This window comes from Amblyomma americanum, chromosome 7 (genome assembly GCF_052857255.1).
Source record: "Amblyomma americanum isolate KBUSLIRL-KWMA chromosome 7, ASM5285725v1, whole genome shotgun sequence".
NCBI classification, from domain to species: Eukaryota; Metazoa; Arthropoda; class Arachnida; order Ixodida; family Ixodidae; genus Amblyomma; species Amblyomma americanum.
The window spans coordinates 17,031,885-17,052,862 of NC_135503.1; the positions used below are offsets into that span (position 1 = coordinate 17,031,885).

At 49.4% G+C, this 20,978-nt stretch overlaps 1 protein-coding gene across 5 annotated transcripts in view; it reads left to right on the forward strand.

Moving 5' to 3' along the window:
- Oatp30B (Organic anion transporting polypeptide 30B) overlaps positions 1-20,978 on the forward strand; it is a 211,298-nt gene that overhangs the window by 164,911 nt on the left and 25,409 nt on the right. For all 5 annotated transcript variants that reach the window (XM_077631323.1, XM_077631324.1, XM_077631322.1 and 2 more), the window contains 5 exons: positions 4,924-5,437; positions 10,435-10,588; positions 18,929-19,076; positions 19,875-20,023; positions 20,472-20,628. In XM_077631323.1, the coding sequence (XP_077487449.1) occupies positions 5,144-5,437; positions 10,435-10,588; positions 18,929-19,076; positions 19,875-20,023; positions 20,472-20,628 (902 nt within the window). In that variant the 5' untranslated portion in view covers positions 4,924-5,143. The remainder of the gene's footprint in view (positions 1-4,923; positions 5,438-10,434; positions 10,589-18,928; positions 19,077-19,874; positions 20,024-20,471; positions 20,629-20,978) is intronic.

A 20,978-nucleotide genomic window follows, 5' to 3' on the forward strand; every position in this document is an offset into this window, starting at 1 on the left:
GATGTGGTGTCATAGGCTCGCGCTCTCAATTTTACTCATTGTGCGCGCGAAGGCGCGGATGCAGATCGATGTGAAAGTTTTTCCCGGCTCTGGCGCAGTCTTCGCGCATAAAAGACGCCAGCGTGAGATCTCGCGTTTAAATTCTTTCTTTATACTCGTTTTTGTTTTGTTTTTCTTTAACTGCCCGCTTTCATTTTCGTCTGCGCTTTGCCGCCTCCGTTGCGGCGCCGCCGCAGACGAAATTGCTCTTTCAAGTAGTTCAAAGGCGCGCCAGAGTCGTTGGTGGTGGTGGGGATTGATGGCGCCCTCGTCAAAAGAGAAACTTCATTCAGGCGCGGCTCACTTTGTTGCTATGCGTGGCTTCGCCGCCAGGCAGCGCGAGACAAGCTTTGAGCAGGTTATGTCGCGCGCAAGGTCAACCGCTCCGCTCTTTGGATGCGTGTAGGAATGGCGAGTGCGGATGTTGTGTGTTACAGTGGGCAAAGCGGAACAAGCTTTGCGCCTTCGCTTGGCATCGTTCAGATGCGTTTTCCAATGCGTGTGGCGTCGATAAACTGGCCCGCCACTATTCGGGGGCTGCCAGGATCGCGTCTGTTTCGTTTGGGCACGCGACTAGAGCGCGGTTGCGAAAGGCGAAGTACGAAGGAGCACCGTATATACTTGGGTGGTGGCTTCACACCGACCGGAAGGTGCGACCGGTCTTGAAACATGTTGATGTTCTGTGAAACAGGGGAGGCCATTGGGGGCTCCTCGTTGCGTCGATATCCGTATGCTGCTGAAGGCGCCGCAGATTCCGCAAAGGAGTAAACCTTGGGACGCAATCTCTCCTCCGAGCGTGCAATCTTCAACTGCTTCCGTCATTGTGATACTCTTCTCTCTCTCTCTCTCTCTGTCTGTTTATTCGTATCGTTCCCGGCATCCTCTGATTGAAAGCCACAGGGAAGCAAACGGAAAAAAACAGTTGTTTTTGTTTCAGAAACCACTCTCGAAACAAAAAAGAATCCTTTTATGCCGGATTAACGCTTGTCAAATCGAACCTGCTCTATCGACGACAATAAGAGAAAACGAGAACTCAGTTGTTTCTCTCTGGAAGCAGTTCGGTCTCTCAAGAATCTGTATCTGTATTTGAAGCCCTTGAGGTTACGAAGTTGCGCAACGGTCTTTCCCGTATTTATAGCCTCTGGCCGAGCGTGTCCCGCAGCCTTCGCGCGCCGAATACAATGAAGAGCTTGCCGCTGCTCTAAAGCGCCGTCATTTGCCGCTGATTCCGCAAATAGAAGGCTCTTATCTCCTCCCCCGCCTTTTGTTTTTCTTCCCAGTTTTTTTTTCCCCGCTGTCGGTTCATTTACATACGGACTCTGTATAGTCGGGATATGCGTCTCTTGTGTCTCGAAAAGCGTACCCGCATAAAGGACGCGGGAGGCGGTGCACTCGGCTTCGCGTCTCCTCGCACGCTATTCCATTGAGGGCAGCCCGGAAGCCGGGCGAACGACGCCGTAAATTGTGTGTCGCTCCGCGATCCCCGGCTTTCGTGCGAAGGCACGCTGGCTAGCTGGCTGCCCCGTGCGATGATATAATAGCCAAAGGTCTGCCGCGTCCGTTGTGGAGAACAATGGCGTTCCTTTGACTCATTCATCATCTTTGGTCCCTCTCTTTCTATATTTTATTGTCGTTTTCCTTATGTAAGCCCGCTTTATTTTTAGACCTGGCACGCTCCGGTTATAGCGCGCGTGCTGTGTACGCCGCGCAGTCCCGCTGGGTGGATGCATTGCTGGAACGAGATGGTCGGTTCTTCGGTGACGAAAGAGCAATTAAACGCGAGCCACGACGACGGTGACGTCACCGCGCGAAGAATGAACCCTCGCCTCCCAGCCCTTACCATCGCTTGTCGAAGACGCAATATCGGGAACTGTCTCACGTTGCAAGCAAACACAGAACTTAATGAGCTTTCCAAAAAAAAAAAAAGAAGAAACGAGAACTGGCCGACACAAATAGAGACGACGCAGTTATTGCCTGAGTGGAACTGACGGGCGCTCCCATTTTAGTCGTGAGGAAAGGTTGCGCAGTGTCCCTTTTCTTCGGAGCCGCGTCCTACTTGAGTCCACGATTTCCCAACTAATGCATTAATCCGGATGCATTACCCGTGAACAGAGCCATGTCCCCTTCCTCCCCCCTCTTCCCGCCCGCGCGCCCATGTGTGTGTGTGTGTGCGTGCGTGCGTGCGTGCGTGCGCGCGCCGCGCTGGGTGCCGACTGTTTGCTCTGCCTGTAGGCGACGCCCGAGACCGTGTCACGAAAAGAAAACGAAAGCGCAGTAGGTTGGTCCTATGAATAATCTCGCAGACAAAATGTCGGAAGGAGTAATCTCCCTAAATGTCAACCCGAGTTCGCTAATTGCGTTCCCAGCCTCTCCCATTGTCAGGGCTTCCATTAATCCGACATTTTCGTTAAAATCCCCGCGCGCGCTGTATATATAGACAATTGTGCGGCGGCACGTGTGCACGCTTAGCTATAGCTATTCGCGTGTTTGCGTACGATCATTTCGCCGACGCAATTCTGTGTTCCCGGTCGTGCGAACCAAACCTGCCGTAGTAATTGGGACCCAGTGGGAGCACAGCCGAAGAGAATGCGCTTAATTGACAGTGGAAGATTCCAGCCCGCGCGCCCGACAAAACAATCGCCATTGTGTTGCCCCCATTTCCTGCCTCTCGGGCGTCACAAGAACTGGCCACGCCGCAGCCCAAGTGCGGTGGAGCGGTGAATATTTTTTAGGCTATTCACTGGTCAGTACTATCAGTACTGCTCTTTTACTGATAACTATGGATTTGCTGTAGTGTACCGCAGTGCTGCTGCAGAGTACCCGCTCTACCCTTCGGGGGCTGTACTGCGAAAATCCTCGGGCCTTGATCCAAACGCCGTTCCGACTGTGGTGCCTCCAAGGGCAATTTGTAGCCATTGTGATGATGATGATGAGTATCACGTGTGGGGGCTGCTTTACTCGTCAACAAAACGTTACCGCCATTGGCCGCCGCGGTGGCTCAGTGGCTATGGCGCTCGGCTGTTGACCCGAAAGACGCGGGTTCGATCCCGGCCGCGGCGGTCGAATTTCGGTGGAGGCGAAATTCTAGGGGCCCGTGTACTGTGCGATGTCAATGAATATTCGAGGTTATCCACTGGTGGTCGAAACTTCCCTAGCCCCTCACTACGGTGTTCCTCATAGCGCGAGTTGCCTTTTGGAGTTTAAACCCCCATGGATAAACCAAACCACAACGTTACCGCCTACATTTCGTATACAGGTATGGAACTCCCACATTTCTTCAGCGGCTTAAGTACAGTGCAAAACGAAGTCCAAAGCTTAGCTTCAGAGTGGAGGCCTTTCTTTTTCTGACATTCAGCGTATGCGTGTGTGCGTGAATATGAGCACAATGCGATGACTTTCTAAGCACGAACGGCTCGATACGATTTCTATATATCGATTCCGCCATTCGAAATCCCGAAACAAAAGGAATGATTTCTTTTTTTTTTTTTTTTTGCGCATTGCCACTGGTACGTCAAGATGAACCTATTTCTTTCCTTCAGCCGCGCGCGGCTGTCGTTGGGTTAATCTTCGGTAGGCGAAAACCGGTTGTTAGCATCTGACCGGGCAAGCCTAGCAGCCTCCTCTGAATTGCTATTGAGTGGTTGTTAAACTTTAGCGATTGACCTGCGAGACGCAGGGCTGATCGGGAAACGTGTCCTATTTCGGGACGCATGTAGGGTATATATACGATGGTTGTACCTATATTCGCACCGTATACGAAAGGAGCCACTTTCAGCGGAATTTCTCATCGTTCTTTGTGCCTCGGTGTGCTGCGTTCATTCAGGAACGGGACTGAAGCAACGCTTCTGGACAACGGCGGCCGCGATGTGACCTGGTTTTCTCCTTTCGTCTCCGCCTTCGCTTGCCTTTCGACCGGGTTTTTGCTATTGCGAGGCCCAGACTTCGGTGTATTTCAATCGCCTGTGTGCGTGTACGCGCTAGTTTCTCTTACCTCGTCGCATCCTGTACAGGATGTGTAGTATAATCTGCGACCCCCCTCCGTAACGGCCCGGATTGCACTCACTCCACTGGCGCAATGCCGTTCGCGCCGAAGTACCGGTTGTCCGAACAAAGCTTGTTGCTCTCTTGCTCATCTTGCTCGGCTTGCAGCACAAACCGCCTTTAGGCTTCGCGTTTCCATGCCTCCTCTTTTTTTTTTCTTTCTTTCTTTTTTTTCCTACCTTCTTCTGTGGGCCTGAGCAGTAGCTTGTTTCGGCTGTCATGCCTCCGGCACGGTTGATCGCAAACCCATGTTCGCGTAAGCGGTACACGCACATAAAGTGCTTGACCCGAGGCTCGCGTGAAAGCAGTGCGGTCCAGTTTCTGGCCGTCGCTGTCCCAATCCGCTGCCATGGAAGAACCCGCGCCGGTTGTCCGTGTCATTTCAAAAGGAGGGTAATCAAACGCGATCGTTTTGTGCCCGTTCAACACGGACTGCGAAAGAACTGGTTTCGTGACTTTACGCGAGTGGCCGCGGGCGATATCTTTGGGCATTTTCTGTGTCCAAAGAAATGCGCTCTTGCGGGCAGCGTTTTCTTTTCAGTGGGGCTAACCGTGCTCAGATCTGACCCCTAACCCGTCCTCTCGGACAGCGTTAACCCACGTGCGGTTCAGGCATAACGGAAAGGTCAAACCTTTAATCGCGAGCTGCGTAACTCAGAAAGACAAAGAGAGAGAGAGAGAGAGAATTTTTTATTCGCTCACTCTTTGAATATCTTCTCAATGTGGCCAAGAGGGCTACCCATTGAACTTGTATAGGGCACAGTGTATGCACAGCGCCTCTAGCTGCTTATAAAGCACAGCACTGACGGTTATTTCGTACTGTTCTTTCTTTTCTACCATCAGTGAGTGCCAGGCTCGCAACGCCTGAGGACAGCAGCAGCAGCCATGCGGGGTCGTGTCTGCTGCGGCCTGGAGTCGAGGAGGCCGAAGGAGCCGGAAACGCAGCTGCTGCACTACTAGGCCCGCACGCAGGCCCTCCGGGGAAGGGTATCATCACCCCCCGTCCACTTGCCGCTGCCTGGAGCGGGCGCGCCCTTCGCGGGGCGAGCAGAGGGAGGCCACGATGACGTCCAGCTGCCTGGACCTGAGCGCCAAGATGGCGCCGTGCTTCATGAGCCGCGACGACTCGCACTTCACGCCGCACAGCTCGCACCAGCAGCAGCAGCAGGCGGCAGGCCACTGGGCGCGGGGCCACCGGCGCACCAAGAGCGCCGGAAACTATGGGCCCCGCGACCTGAGCATCTACACCACCATGGGCCTGTACGCGCACCACGGCACGCCGCTGCCGCCGCTCGCCCAGTCCGAGTCCACGCTGGCACTGGCGCCCCTCTACGAGTGGCAACAGCGACACCACCAGGTGGGTGAATTCCCACCTTATAGACAGTCAATGGCCCCGCATTAGTGCATCCAGGATGTGGACCACGGGCCCGTCTTTCAGTTCGCGCACCTATTGTCAAGGAAGTGGGTGATTCGAATCGCTACAGTCGGATACAACTCAGTAACGAAACGGCTTTTCTCCGTCCCCCTTCAAACCAATGGCGTCGGATGATCCTCATGAACCTGCTAAGGCTACAGTGGAGGAGGAGACTGTCTATTCCTGACCATGTTGGGAGGGTACTATCCCTTTTCATCTGCCACTCCCTGCATTGTCACGCTATCAGGCTGATGAGAATCGGCCGACGCCATTGGCTGCAAGGGGGTCCTTTGACGGATAAAAACCGCTTATTTATTGACTTGTGTCCTACTGTAGCATGCAACGTCACAGGCGCCTTGGTGGATCAGTAAGCGTCGTAGCTTAGTAAGTTTTATGTCGCCACTACAAGGTACGTACATGGGGGCAGGTTGCCCAGGCTGCCTCTTGGACAGCTTGACCATGGGCAACCAGCCGCGAACTTTGGCAGAGCAGTGGGTAACACTTGCAAGTTATGATGCATGTGTGTTATACAATTCGCAGCTCCACGTCGATGGCGGAGCATCTCGGACCGACAATCGGGAATAGAAAAACGCGCATGGTTTCACCCTGCTTGCCACTAGTCCCCAGCGTGGCGCCCTTTATATGACGCCGTTGCACGCCTTCTTCTAGGCATTTCTTTACCTGGACGTCGTGTATTATTGCTCACTGAACTGTTCTGTGCACCTGGCGCAAGCATGGTCGAGGTGGTAGCACTGCAGGTGCACATAGCAGTCCAGCGGGCAATATGGCGTCTCTTATTGCCTCTTACAAGGCTGCGTTCGCCATAGTTTCTAATTGTAACCTAGAGGGAAAGCTGGCCCCACCATCTATGCAAGTTTCTTACAAGAGCACTTAATAGAGGATATTCAGAATTCCGCAAGTGCGCTTTCCCACGTAACTAGGTTGCCAAAGACAAGATGGCCGGCTTCTCTATATATATAAAAAATAAAACTTTGTGGGCTACAGGACAGGCGCTAAGGGTGTGGAAAGAATGTAAGAAACGTATTTTGGAAGTATCAAACATAAAAAAACTAGTCCTTGCTTTTTTTTTTTTCGGCTGGAAACGCATGGTCAGCCATCTTGTCTTGGGCAACATTGTTATGCGGAATAATAATAATAATAATAATAATAATAATAATAATAGCGCGCTTGCGGAATTTTGCATATGCCGGGAAGACGAGATTTCTTGTTTGGCTTGGCTTGGCTAGTGTTAGGCCGAGAACATGTATTGTGTCTCGAAAGTGGCAGTCGCGCCGCGATGCTCTCCGCTGTGCGCAGATTAGATTATGGCCATACCGCGTTTTTCACTTCTTCAATAAATTTAACGCACGCGTTAAGTTCGTTGTTAGGGCGGCACGGAAACTTTCGCAACGTTTCTTCGAGGTTTGCCTCGAGAAGAGCCGTATTATTTATGGCTGAATCCACGTTTCATGCCCGACAATAGCCAAGCCTAGTAAGAAACCTCGCCTTCCCGGCATTGCTTCGCCTCTCCGTGGTGGACGAAGTCTAGCGCATTCAGCTCTGCCTCTATAGTTATAATAGGAAACTCTACGGCGTTCATAAGTGTCTTGTGACGTTCGGTGCGCGCGGGGTGGAGAAACAAGCCCAGCTATTCGATCCGTATAGTACGGCTTCATCACAGCGCTGAAAAGTCGTACAAGCACTTTCCCGATTATTTTTTCTTAAGTTCCTCGCTGTATTATTCTGCTTTGTTACGTCAGGATTCCTTTTGCTGCGACGCTAAAAATAAACTGTCGCCATCGGCCGGTTCCATTTTACGAAGCCAAGAAAAGTGCCTTCGCATATGCCTGCAAGGACGCACGTGGTTTGACGACGAAGTATGATTGGCTGGACGTCTGCAGCGTAGAGCCTCTGTACGAAAACTAGAATGGCGCGTGTAAGAAACGACAGCGATGACGATAGGGCGTTTTAATAACCGCTTCCAGCGTATCGAGCGGGCACGTCGGAATTGAACGTGACCGCGGAGCGTTTGATGAGGTGTACGTAGCAAGATTATTCCTCCTTCGCGTTACTAGGCGTTCTCCTTGACGTCAAGGTGCCATGCCTGCCGTTCATCGGTTGCTGTATAGTGTCGTGAGGGAGCCGGCTGCAGGATGGAGAGAGGGTGAAAAAAAAAATTAGAGGAGACACTTACGCTCCGCCTAAAGAGTATGACGCGACAGCTTTTAGTAGGTTAACACCCATATATGCGGAATTGAGCATTCTCGGCATTGCATTCATAGATCCCTGGGTGTTCTCGTACCACTCTTGGCGCAGTGGTGCAGCGGTTAAGAGGTGGCAGGTGCTTCCAGCGGTGGGCTTTGTACTGCCCTTGTTGCTCTGCCCGAGCGACCAATATATTAATTTGCCTGCCACGGCAATGTCACGTGACCTAGGTGACCCACCTGCCTCCTAGGTTGCTCTCTGGGGACCACCTGCAAGAAGTTACAACAATGAAATTGACCCCAGTTGTTTCCCAGAATGTGGGCTTTGTTACGAACTAGAATTATGGCAAATACTTTGTTTCAAAATAAATTTTACATTCTGCTGATTCAATTCTTGCACTTTTCCCAAGGGCTAATTTATTATAAATGAAAAAAATTCCGACCAAGTATAATTCCTTAAGGTCAGTACATACACAAGCCTGTAGTAAAATGTGACAAGTTATGGAGGTGAATAGTGTACTATTGGATGCCTTCTGCACAGTGTTCCTTAAACAGCACAAGAACAATGTTGTCAGATACTGCAGATTAAAATTTGTGCGCGCGCGATCGCAATCCTGAAATACGCCTGGTATGCGTAAGTTCCTAGCGTCGTTTCTCTGAGCTGCCCTGCGAAAGCGTTTCTGCACATTTCTTCCTTCTTGCTTTCGGCAGAGGTCCGAAACTTAGTTTTTGTGCACTGCTTTACAAAATACAACTGATGTGACATACCAGTCTGCTCAAAAAGTACGCTTTTTTTTGTCTTAGATTAGATAGCAGAGACGCGCGCATCGCTGTGTTCGCAATGTATTCGGGAAGAAGGAAGTATAGCTACCAGGTGTCATAAAATTTTAACTAACATCTATAGGATGCGTGAGAAGCAAAACATCCAATGTCATTCCAACACTTACAAAGAGCACCGGTACGTGTGATACTGAACTATTTAAAAGAAAAAAAATTCCCAATATGTTTTTTTTTTTCAAGTTTACAAGAGGAAAACACGTTTTCGGAGCTTCTACTTTGTTTTGAAACTAAAAAAAAAACAGCTACGCAACGCCTACCTCGAGTCGCGCCCCTTTTAAAAAACGAGTTGGCGTATGTAGGTCGCGCCATTTTTAAATGTCTCCCTGTCTGGTATAGGAAAGCATTTATTTTGGTTTAGGGAACAGTTTTCTTGACAGTGCCTGTACGGTCTCTAGGGCACTTCCTAAGTGCGTGAGCACTTGGCCGTTCGAACGAACCGCGAGAAGAAATAGTATCGATCCCAAGTGTCGTCCGCCGTAATGAGAGCGTTCTGCATAGGAGAAGTCGAGCGCCTGCAATCACGCGCCGCTGAGCTCACGGGCTGTGTTAATCTTGGGATGTTAATTAGCGCAGTTCCGCCGCCCGGTGACGTCAGTGTTCCCGCTCCGCTCCGCATCCCTCTTTGCTCCCGGCAGATCGCTGGGGACTGGTGCCACTGCGTCGCTAGATTAGATTTTGGGCCGGAAACTGCGCGATATCCGTGGATTCGAGTGACAGCCACTTATTGCTCGTGAAGTCTCATCTATTTTTTTCTTGTTTTTTTACTGCGCCCTGAAGTGATGGAGACGCGTATATCCTTGCGGTCCTTAGGTCCAAATAAAAACGCATTGACGTCACTGGCGGCAAGCTGTTAAGCTTGATGGGATTCAACAGCGTGCGGTCTTCAGTCGGCTGGGTTCTGGCGCGGCAGCATTGTGATTTGCGGCGCGTTATGGTACAGACATCTAAGCGGCTCAACGGGCACCTTGCCGCATGTAGCGCTAAGCACGGGACTACAGAGGTGACATCGCTGATATTTTGTTGTCGTTAGTCTGTGGTCATCTTTGTGTACGAGGGTGTTTGCACACGCTTATTGGTTGGACACATTCGGTGGAAATTGCGCAAATACAGGACAGAACAATATTTCTACAATTGCTGACTGTTGCGGGATGCAACTCAAGAGCGTAGCGGCAAATGCCTCTGAAAGGAGGCCCTCAAGCCATGCAGTAGCGCCAACCGGTTTTCAAAGCATTGCTGTTAAACCGTGGTTAATCCCTTGCAACGCTAGCGTTACTAGCGATTAGCGTCGTGGCTAACACACTGGGACGCTAGTGTTACGGGAGATTAAACACGGATTAACCGCTACGTCCTGAGAATCGGTCGACGGCATTGGCTGGGGGGGGGGGGGGGGGGGGGGGGGGGGTCTTCTTTCAGGGTCATTTGCCGCTTCGTTTTTGAGTTGTATCCGACTACACTGTAGGCTATCTGTGTTGGGGCGCGAATTAACGGCAGGATCCCTTATTACTTTTTCAAACTGTTTATTAGCAAGGTTACGTTTAGAGCGATTATATGGGTGCGTATACGGTCCAGCGTCCATCTTGCGTCTCCCGTCTTCCTCCCCGGGGTTGCTAGCCGCCTGCTCGCCCAGGGTTGCCGGACAACTGCGCTTTTTCCGCTGCGCGTGCTCGCCGCGCATCGGAAGGTCCGCTAACAACACTAAGTGCTCTTATTGTCATCTTCTATCCATCTTTGCGATGTCTCCATCCAACAGCTGAGTGTACAGCGCGCGCAGTCATTTTCTCTGCCGTTACGTGTTTTGTTCGCGCCGCTTGTTTCACCCTGGAAAACAAGCGCGAGCGTCTCAGTTCACCTTTTTGCGGGTTCTTGAGTGCGAACCGCCCCGGCTTCTCTGCGCAGCTGTCGGGCCTGGGCGGCGGCAGCACCTCGGGGCACCACCACCTGCACCACGTCCACCACCACCACCCGCTGTCCGAGGTGACCTACAGCAGCGCTGCGGACTTCGGCCGGACGGGGGAGCACCGCGGGGAACGCCTGCTCAGGCCAGATCTGGGTGAGCACGCATAACGCAGCCGGCCGAAGCGGGCTGTGTCGCGTCGCGTCGCGTAGACTTTCAGCGTGTCGCATTGAGATACGCAGAAGAGTGCGCTCACTTTCGGGCTGCGTGTGAACGCTAGCGCATCGCAGCGCCTATGCTCCGTCCATCCCGGTAGTTCCTCTAGGCACCACCAAAGCTGCGATCAATGCACAGGCAACGTTCTGACGCTTCTGAATGTAGAGCCAGTATAAAATAGGCATGCGGGCATATGGTACAGCGTGCTTTAAAGTGCGTATGCGCCAAGCGTTATTTCATATCGAACCTTAACGTGCGCCCGCGGTACGTACTCTATTTCTGGAGTTTAACGTGCGGGACTCTTGCGGGCTCTAAAATGTTTTCCAAAATGGCGGCGCCCTTAGAAGCACGACTCCTCGCCTCGGACTGAATTCGTCGTTGTTACTGCCATTTAGAGTACGTTCACTGGCCATAAATGGGGCACCGGGCTATCGCTTCGTCTCAGCTCGCCTATAACACAATGTATGAGCGATAAATTTGCTTTATTTTTTTTTATTTAGAAATACGATTCTAGCTCTAAAGAGGAGCGCCTGTTTGTTGACAAAAATGCTTCCCGTTCTAATGACCAGATGGCCCACTAGCCCCAAACTTATCGTTGCATCTCAGTTTGCGTAAGCTCAACTAAAAGTGCGAATGTGACAAACGGCGTAACGCCCCGCAAAAAAGCTTGCGTTTAGCATACGTAAGCGTGCATACGCTTGTGGTACGTAGACAGCGTCGATTTATACTATTTCCTAAGCATATATCTGTGCGCCGCGTCCAAACTACACGAAGGCGACTAGGCGCGGATGAAGACGTCTAACGCGCTCTCCTGATTGGTTGAGGATGTCTCTGCCTTCGGTAGTGCTCCAAGTTAGTTATGGGATGGAGTATAGGAGAAATAGTAGTGCTACGGCTGACGCACTTTATCCCTATCCTCGTTGCCTACGTCTACTGCTGCGCCTTCGATAGGTAACACGAGGTGCCGCCACTGCCGCGCAATAGATTTTGCGCTGTAAGCAAACGGTAGCACATCGCATTACCTCGACGCACTGTAGAAAATGCCATGTGCTGCACGATGTTTCATTCAGCCGCAATTAAGTGAGGTAACGAGCATTTTGCTGCGCGAACAGGCACTTGAGAAATGCAACGTCATCGTTGAGTCCACCGAGCATTCTGAAACTCAAAAAATGTGTCGCCCGATTGTGTTCAGCGATATTTTACCATTGGCCATTTCATGGGCCAATTTGAACGTAATACGTACGCCTAAATGTATCAGTAGATAGATTTAGCGTAGCGCGATCCGCCAGTGCGCACCTGCTGATTGGTCCCCGCGCCGCAGGCTTGCGCGCAGCTGGCTAGTGTGCCTCGATACGAGCGCCCCCTGCACCTGGCGCCCTCAGGGCGATCTGCGCATGCGCGTTTCCCGCGAAGCCGGAACTTGGTAGAGGCCACTGATAGCGCAGTGCTAAATCTCTCTAGTTTTGTAGCGTGAGCTACACTGGCCGAGGTTGAGCAGTTTCGCGTGGCTCCTGGAGAGCCGTGCTGCGCATGCGCGAGGAGCAGTGGTGTCACACGGTGCACAGCTGGAGCGCCGCCGCATCCTCTGGATACCGCACCACGTGACTGGTCGCGTGACGAACCACGTGACCAGCCACGGCGCCGCGCCGCCGGCAGCTTCTCCGCACCACGTGGTCAACCCCCCCCCCCCCCCCCCCACTCACTGAAAAAAAAAATGGCGGTGGTTTAGCTTTGGTTAAACCTGGAGTGGCGCTATCACTATCAGCGGCACTATCATCATCAGCAGTGCTGCGCCGCTTCGGCTCGTGACATGCGCTCGCCCTGGCTACGTGGTGGGCCACGTGCGGAGTGGAATAAAGCAGTTGATTCGTGGTTGCCGGCCTGTTCACTTCGTCCGCGTCGCGCTCCGTTAATTTGTAGGGGACTCAGTCTCTGTCCCTCTACAGTCACTTAGGCGCCGACCGAAGTCCATCGGCGAGCGGCAGTGGATGCGCAAGACTTAGCAAATATGACTTAATTTAATGAGATCTCTATAAGCTGTAGTCGGGCTTAGAAGATCGATTTTTTTTTTTTTTCAATCTCGTGCGGCTAGAGCGACGGGACGGAAACCTTCGTTCGGCAACGCACCGAGAAAGGGAGGAGAAGGCGGCGCTGCCAGCTTATATGCATAATGGCCTTGGCAACGCTTTTTAACGCACTTAGCCGACGGAGTGGTGAAAAATTAACGCTGCCGTTAATGCAAGCTCAGCACTCTCCGGGCAAGCGCGCTTCTCGGTGAGCCGGATTAGCTTGAATGTATGTATACGGTATATAGCATTCGCCTCAAGAGTTAACGAACTTGAGCGCGGAGTGGGTAGGAAAGCGCGCGCGGTGTTTCATTCTGTTCTGCCAGCTGAATAATTCAGTGCGTGTTTTTCTGCCGACCGTCCGCGTCTTGTTTTTTTCTTTCGTCGTCATGGCTCTTTCTTTCCTTCTTTTCTGCTGGCCCTACTTCGCGCGTCTCCTTCGCTTGCTGTCTTTCGCAGAATGATACGTTGTCAATATTTTTCTGGCAGCTCGCAAGGCGTCTCGCAGCTATCCTTAATTGGCTGATCAAAGTTGCATTACTTTTATATATAGTTTTTCGTTGCATGACCGAGGCGCTTAGGCTGTACAGTTCATATCGTATTTTTCCTTCCTTCTCCGTTTTTTTTTCTTCTGTTCTGCTTTCCTGCCAATGTGCCGCCTCGGAGCTTTTTTTTTTCCTTCTGTTCTGCTTTTCTGGCGATGTACCGCTTCAGAGCTTCCATTGCTCAGTAATGACTTTCCCTATTGACTTCCCTTGTGAGTTTGACATCGCCAGTTAAAATGCAGGTGCCGAACATTGAATATTTAAGCTGTAAGTAGAAGTTCTGTTAAGTTTTGTTTTCGTACAGGTTAGGAGCGCGTGTTAGCGTTTTTTCCCCGGTTGTTGTGCGTGTGGCCAGCACGGCTGTCTAAGCTTGGCCCCGCAGCGGAAGTCACTTTTCTTCCACAGGCGGCGTGTTTATTGGGCGGTCGGGATCGGAATCACGCTAAGCTCATTGTGTCACGCATCCCCCCCCCTCGCCCTAAACCGATCTTCCGTGGACGCTCAATTTTGCATTTTTTATTTTCTCCTTTTTTTAGGCGAGGGACGGGGGAGTACTTCTCGCCAAGTGACGCGGACACAAGGAAACTCCGGAGGCGCTTGTTTTACTACTTATTTACTTGTTTTAAGATGTTTTACTTCGTCCGAAGCCCATTTCGTGCCATTGGGAGATGCGCGCAGCTTTTCTTTGACTTTTTTTTTTTTGCCCCCTCTCGCCAAATGGCCTGGCCACAAAGACGTCGGGGCTGCCCGAGTTGTGAACTCATGAATAGGCGCCCCGCAAACTCAAGTCGTGACGGGAGACGGCAGCTGCACATTTAAGCGTGCTGGCGTGAACATCAATCCGGTGCTTATTAGAGCGCAGGATCTCGGTATACACGCGCCAGCGAATGTTGCTATCGATACGAACCCTCACGTGTGCTTGCCGCGAAGCTCCCTCTCGCAGTCCCCCTGATTATCCCCACTTTCTGTCGTCATTCTTGCTGGTGGGTTAAAAAACTATGATAAAGACACACAAACTTTTCGCCCAGCGCCATAGCGAAGAAGTGATAACAGATCAGCAAGACCGCCCACTCCAGCCCTAAAGGGGCGTTGGGGACAATTCGGTCCATTTGTTTTCGGTAAAAATGGATTCTCGGCCTCTTTCTGGCTACGATGAGGTTTGAACGGCAGCGAAATGCGCGTTCATCGCCGAGATAATTGGACCTAAATATTTTCCCGCCAGTTCATTCAAACTCGTGACGTCATTACCGAAAAGGACGGGTTCCCACCGTTTCGAAGTGAATGGCGGTGTAGCGTAGCCTCCGGGATCCGCGATTGAAAGCCTGTGTCGACTCACGCATTTTATTTGCGAAATCGGTCACTGGCGGCGACACCTGTATTTAGTTTTTTCTTCTTTTCTAGCTTATAACATCCCCGTTCGTGGTGAGAGCGGCCTCTGAGATTATGAGGCGGTACCGTGTCGCGACCTCAATTTGTCCTAAGTGCCGCTTCAGTATCGGGAAGGTCAGCTTCTGTCGAGCTCACAGACTGAATTCAGACATCATGACCACTGGTTTCACTCTCATGTCACTTTAGTCATGCGAGACAGGCTGGTCAGCAGGCGAGAACGTGACAGTGCTTCGGCTATGATTGGTGAAAATGTGACCGCTTGCGACGTCGTTCTGTGTAGCAAGAAGTACTGCATGCCCTTATACGACGGCCCTATACAGTCCTGGAACCCTCTGATAAAACCTCGCATGTGGCAGCTATAGCCGTCGCAGTAACATCTCATATTGCAGGTATAGTGCCGCCCATTAACAACCGAAGATAAGCGCGCACTATCTTTCCGAGCTATATGGCTTTGTTGCGACAGCGACCGCTTTCGAAATCGCAAAACGTGCCATCAAATGAGGCAGCATGTGGAACTGTCGCGAACTGAGGAACTTTGTGCACGCTTATTCGTGTACTTTTTAAAGTTACGTCGCAGAAGTGACACTTATTGTGCTCTTTGTTTAGTGGCTCTAGTCGTAGTGTTTCATTCCGATGCACGTACTCACTTTCCGAGATGGCTCGCGTGTTGAGGAACGGTGCGGCGGTAATATTTATGAGTAGTAGTAGTACGTTTAGTAGGAGACATTCTACTGCTGAAAAAAAAGGCAGGGACGAAGCTAGTTTAGCGTCGCATACAAGATAAAATCTTGCTCGGCCTGAAATGTAGACGCGTCGTATGCATTTGCACGAGCCAGTGGTTAGACGAGGACCGGAAGGCGGGGACGTGATTGCGGGGGAGGCTGCCGGCGCGTTCGCGCACCCGTAGGCGCGCCTATGCCCCCGGTCCGGCCCTAAGCCCCTGCTGATTGCGAAGCCCGCGCGCACAGGTCCCCTTCGCATATCTTGGCGGTCCAACAAACGCCCCGTAAAAAGAAGATAAAAACAGACATTCCGTCCGTTGATCTGCAATGCGAATCGCTCTCGCGCGTCCTATCTTAAAACAGCTTGTTTTACAGTCAGGCCTGCAATCCGCACCATCTACGGAGCTACGAAAGAGTCTAGTACACGGTCTGTTATAACTAATAAAATACGCGAAACTAACGTCAGATTACTACCGGTATTACGCCCTTGGAAGTGCCAGTGGCGCCAGCGTCATCGCTGTTGCGCCAGTGGTAGAGGGCGCCAGGAGCGCCGAACAGCAGACGAAGAGTTGCTGAGCTCTTCGTCGAGTTCTCCTAAATTAGGATCTTCATAGTTATTCAAAAAGAACGATTCACCGGGTGTTTTTTTTTTTTCATCTTTCCCTTCGACCCCTCTGGGCCTGGCGGCGAGCTCTAACTAATCCTTACGGTGTCGTCACCGAACAGTCCGTGTTCGGAGTGGCTTTACGCCGCCAAAACTGGAAGGGACGGCAGGGCGCGCGACTCTCTCTCGCGAAGTGCGCGCCAGCTAGACCCAAATCCCATGTAATCCCAGCCGTCCTTTCCCACGGGGCGCCGTGGCGGCAGCGTCCTCTAATTACGCCGGCTGGCTGTCTCGCGTGTGCATGCCGCAGTGCGCGACCCGTGCCCGCCGAGGCCGCCAGATAGAGCAGCTGTCCGCGGCGACGGCCCCCTTCATGGCCGTTGGTGCGGCGGCGTCGCGTCACCGCCTTCGTGGGCCTCCTCTTGCGCCGGGTCGTTACAAAATAAACTCACAGCCTTGAGTTACCCTGTGACGTCACAGGCGCCGTTATGGTGGACTAAAGATCGCTTTCCATAGTGTGCACAGCAGAGCAGATGAGGATAGGTGGATTAGGTAAAGGCGCAGACTTTAGCGGTGGTGCTGGTCCACCAACATGGCGACCGCTATGACGTCGGTGCAACACAACCATACTCTCTCCAGGTCTTAGAAATACTGTAATCAGGAGTTATAATTATTATGTTTACTGCTATTTCTGACTCCTGTACCTTCGAATGATACTGTTTCATGTATAATTTTACGTCTTGGTGCTGGTCCACCAACATGGCGACCGCTATGACGTCGGTGCAACACAACCATACTATCTCCAGGTCTTAGAAATACTGTAATCAGGAGTTATAATTATTATGTTTACTGCTATTTCTGACTCCTGTACCTTCAAATGATACTGTTTCATGTATAATTTTACATGTGTACTTAAGGGGCAACTGCACCATTTATTTTCTTTTGACCTCCGTACATTTTACTGAAATATTCACGGTGGGTCCTTCAGAGTCTTCTAGTCCTTTATTTGAAATTTTGCAGCCAGGTGTCATTTTGTTTCAGCACAAAAGAATTTAAAATTTTCCTGTTTCGTGGCCTCAGTGGCAGCGATTTCTATGGGGAACTTTGTGTGCGTGATGTCAAGAGTTGCACGCCTGCAGATACTTCCTCTGCGTTTGCTGAACAAAAAAAAATTCGACGTTTTTGTTTCTTCATTCAGATAATAATCGAAGTTATCACTTACAGTGCCACTTTAGCCAGTCAGCGCACTCACGAGAGGTTTTGTGACAGCATCCATGACGTCATACTTTGGTTGAAACCCCACTGGTCCTGGGTTTTGCTGGTTTGTAATTGTTCTCCATGTTATTTCAAAAACTATAGATCAGAACTAAGACCGGCAGGTGCATGAAATTCAGAAGGGTAGCGGATCGGGCTAGTTGGTGCAGATTTGTCCCTGTCTGTTCCCTCTGCGTCCTCGGTGTTTTAGCGCTTCTGAAAATGTCAAAAGTGCATGAAATATAATGTGATAGTCAATTCAAAGATGTTAGAAAATCCTCTGGAGTTTCCATTTAAAGTATTTAAGCTTTATTACTGCATACTTACGATTACTTATTTTTTATTAAATGTGCTGGTATGTTTGTACAGTTATATTTGATGCATCTTTTTTAGCTTGCTTTGTTAATTTTTTACATGTGCCTTCCCTGCTCGGGCACTCACCTGCAGTGTCCTGGAAATAAAAGTTAATAAATTGAATAAAAAAATACACTATAGCTGGGCAAGTATAAAAATGGGCTATAACCTATTCGCAGGATGTCAAACACGGGCTAATGATATATCTAAACGAAATCGAGAAGAAACAAGCTTGGGCAGGGCAAGTAATGCAAATGCAAGATAACCAATGGTCATGACGGACTGGATTCCAAGAGAAGGCAAATGTATCAAGGAACAGCAAAAAGTTAAGGGGATGGATGAGATTCAGTAGTCTGCGGGGATAAGGTAGCTGTGGCTGGCACAGGACAGGGTTAATTGGAGAGATATGGGAGAGGCCTTTGTCCCGCAGCGGGCATAGTCAGGTTGATGATGAGGATGATGATGATGATAATCAGTGTAATTCTTGAACACCTCTGCCTGTACTTGTAAAAACAAGCTAAAATAACTCACTCTTGCAAGACTGTGCCACTGACTTGCTTTCCACTGCAGAGCACTTAAAAGCAATATGGTGAAGGGCCTTTGGCATGCCATGTAGCAACTGGAAACCAAAGCGGCACATGATGTGAACTGTTGCAGTAGCATTAATGTATTTTACCAGCTCCTATCTGTAACAAGCAAACGTGACAAGAGTTAGTTGTGACGGTACACCAAAGCTTGGAAAAGTACCAGTGCATGTTGAAAGTTTGACAGAAGTAATTGTAAGCCATTGGCAGAGGCCCTTGTCCTGCTCTCAACTCAACTGGGCTGATGGTGATAATGTTTGAGTTTAAGACATCTCCGACCCTGCTGGTCGACCTTGAAAAATAACTCAATGCTGAGAAAGAAGTTTGGTGTAGGATAAACGAAATGTGCTCATCACATTGCTCAGACTCACATATGGCTCTGAGTGTGCTGCACCTGACAGAGGTATGTCCTTCACTTGTTGGCAGCATTGTACAGCAGCCAAAGCATCTGTATTTAAGTTGTCATATAGCTAGTCTTGATTCTGGTGTGATGTTCGTGTGATTTCACAAGATTTTTAGTTGTGTATACCCTGCTGTGTCTCCAGCCTTTTAAGTTTCTTTTTTTTTTTTGTCACTCCTGCTCAAAATGAACAATTCCTATTTCTGGTGCTGCTGTACTAAGCAGTCATGCAGTGCTTCTGTTTAGTTTCACCAAGGCATTTATGTAAAACTTCCCACTTTGTGGTTCAGACTCACGGAAGTCTTATGAAAGGTTGCCTGGCTAACCCTCTTATTGTGGGCTTTCCTTTTTTTTTTTTTCAGATGAGGTGGATCCCAACTTGCGGGAGTGTGGCATCCTTGGCTGTCGGCCGCGCCGCTTGCAGTATTTTGCCAACATCCGAGTGTTTGTGTTTCTGTCTTGCCTGTTGGTTACCCTGCAGCAAGCCTTGTCCACTGGATATGTAAATAGGTAAGTGCTGCAGAGAGTTCAAATTAGGCTACGAAGATGATGTTATGCTGGTAAATAAAGCATAAGCTCGAAAGGAAAGCCGTTGAAATTATAAACTTGACAATGGCAATACCATTGAGAAGATGTGGTCTTCATAAATGGTGAATAAGCTGGTCGTAGCAAATGGCCAGTTCCAATAAATGCAGGACTGCAACATTTGGCTTACTTGGCAGTTATTTAGAGAGCTGCAGAAAAAAGACTAGTGTTTTGATTTGAAACAATCAGATTCTTTGTTCATTACTGCCAGAGCTAGTCTTTTCACTTTGCAAATAAGGTGAAGCACTCTGTTGTCACAAAGAAGAGAACTAAACAATTAGAACGTGCAAGCGTTATTTATGCCAGGAAGTGTTCAAGTATGTCTTGCTACAACACAGAACTAGCAAAACCAGTAAGCATAGTCGCTCTGTATTGTAGTGTTTGACCACACTACCAATTACATGGGCATAGTGGGAGCTTTAATAAGTTTAGCTTGTCATGGCCAGTATGCTGAACCGGCCACTGAGTGAGCTGAACAGAATTGATGCAACCTTTCTTTGTGGTCAGTAACATGACATGTAAATTCTTTCATTTTAGAGACCACTGTTTTGTAGGCCTTTCATGGTCAAAACGACAGCCAGTAATGAAATGTCATTAACATTACCCATTATCATCACTGGGTAGAATGCCAGTGTGTTTGAGATCAGCCATCTGTAAAATGTTGTAGTGTATTGTGTGCATTTCTTTGTGGTGAATTGTTTTTCTTTCTTTTCTTTTTTTCAGTGTAATTACCACAATTGAGAAGAGGTTTGATATCCCTAGTCGAGTGTCAGGAGCCATTTCAAGTTCATTTGAGATTGGAAACCTGCTGACCATTATTTTTGTGAGCTATCTTGGGAGTCACCGCCACATTCCTGTCTGGATTGGCAAAGGTAAGCCCAGATGAACATTTTTAGAGGTTTATGCTTATAAGATTGAAAGTTGCATTGTTGAGCCGAGAGATGACCCCTGGGATTATTATACACCGAAGACTGCACACTTTCCATGATTTTTTTGTTCTTTTTACATTTTTTCTTGGGTTTTATAGTGTGGTTACATAGAGCTGCCAAGCATGTTTTACTTTTTTTGTTTCATTGTTAACATTGCTGAAATCAGCAACCATTTCATGAGTGGCATTTATGCTCAAATGAAAAGTATGTTCTATAGTAATCAAGAGTATCTCTTTGCACCTTCACTTTTATAGCATCCTTTAGCCTTTTTTTTTTATATTTCAGCAGCTTAACTCATATCTCTGGTTTGTGATTAAATCTTCTTAAGGCTGCAATGTTTGTGTCTTCATTTTATTACCTCCTATCTCACAGCAATTACCTTGTTTTCCAGGAACCATTGTGATGGCAATTGGGTCTTTTGTCTTCTCTCTTCCGTACTTCATGGACCAATCTAACTCGCCGAGTATTTATAAGCTTAACGTCACTCGCATTGAGGACGAAAACACATGCCAAATGCCCACTGCTGCCATGGTACCCGAACACTCTAGGTAATTGCACCGCAATTTTTTGTGTTTCTGCATGCATCATTCTTATTTCATTCGCTGGGCCTAGCTGTCTTGTAAATTCTATGTTGCTTGCACAAAAATTGTGCCATTGATATGCTCAACTGAACACTGTTCAGTGTATGCATTTGTGTATAATGAACAAGTCAGCCACATTTTTCGATAGCCTAAGTTGGTCATATTTATTGACTGAAATCAAAATTATTTGTGTAAAGGTGACATATCTGTGTAAAGGTGACATATCTCTGTAAAGGTGACATTAGTTTTTTCCAACTACTCTGTAAACACACAGACTATGAAAGCAGGTCCAGTAAAACAAAATATTTTAAGTTGTG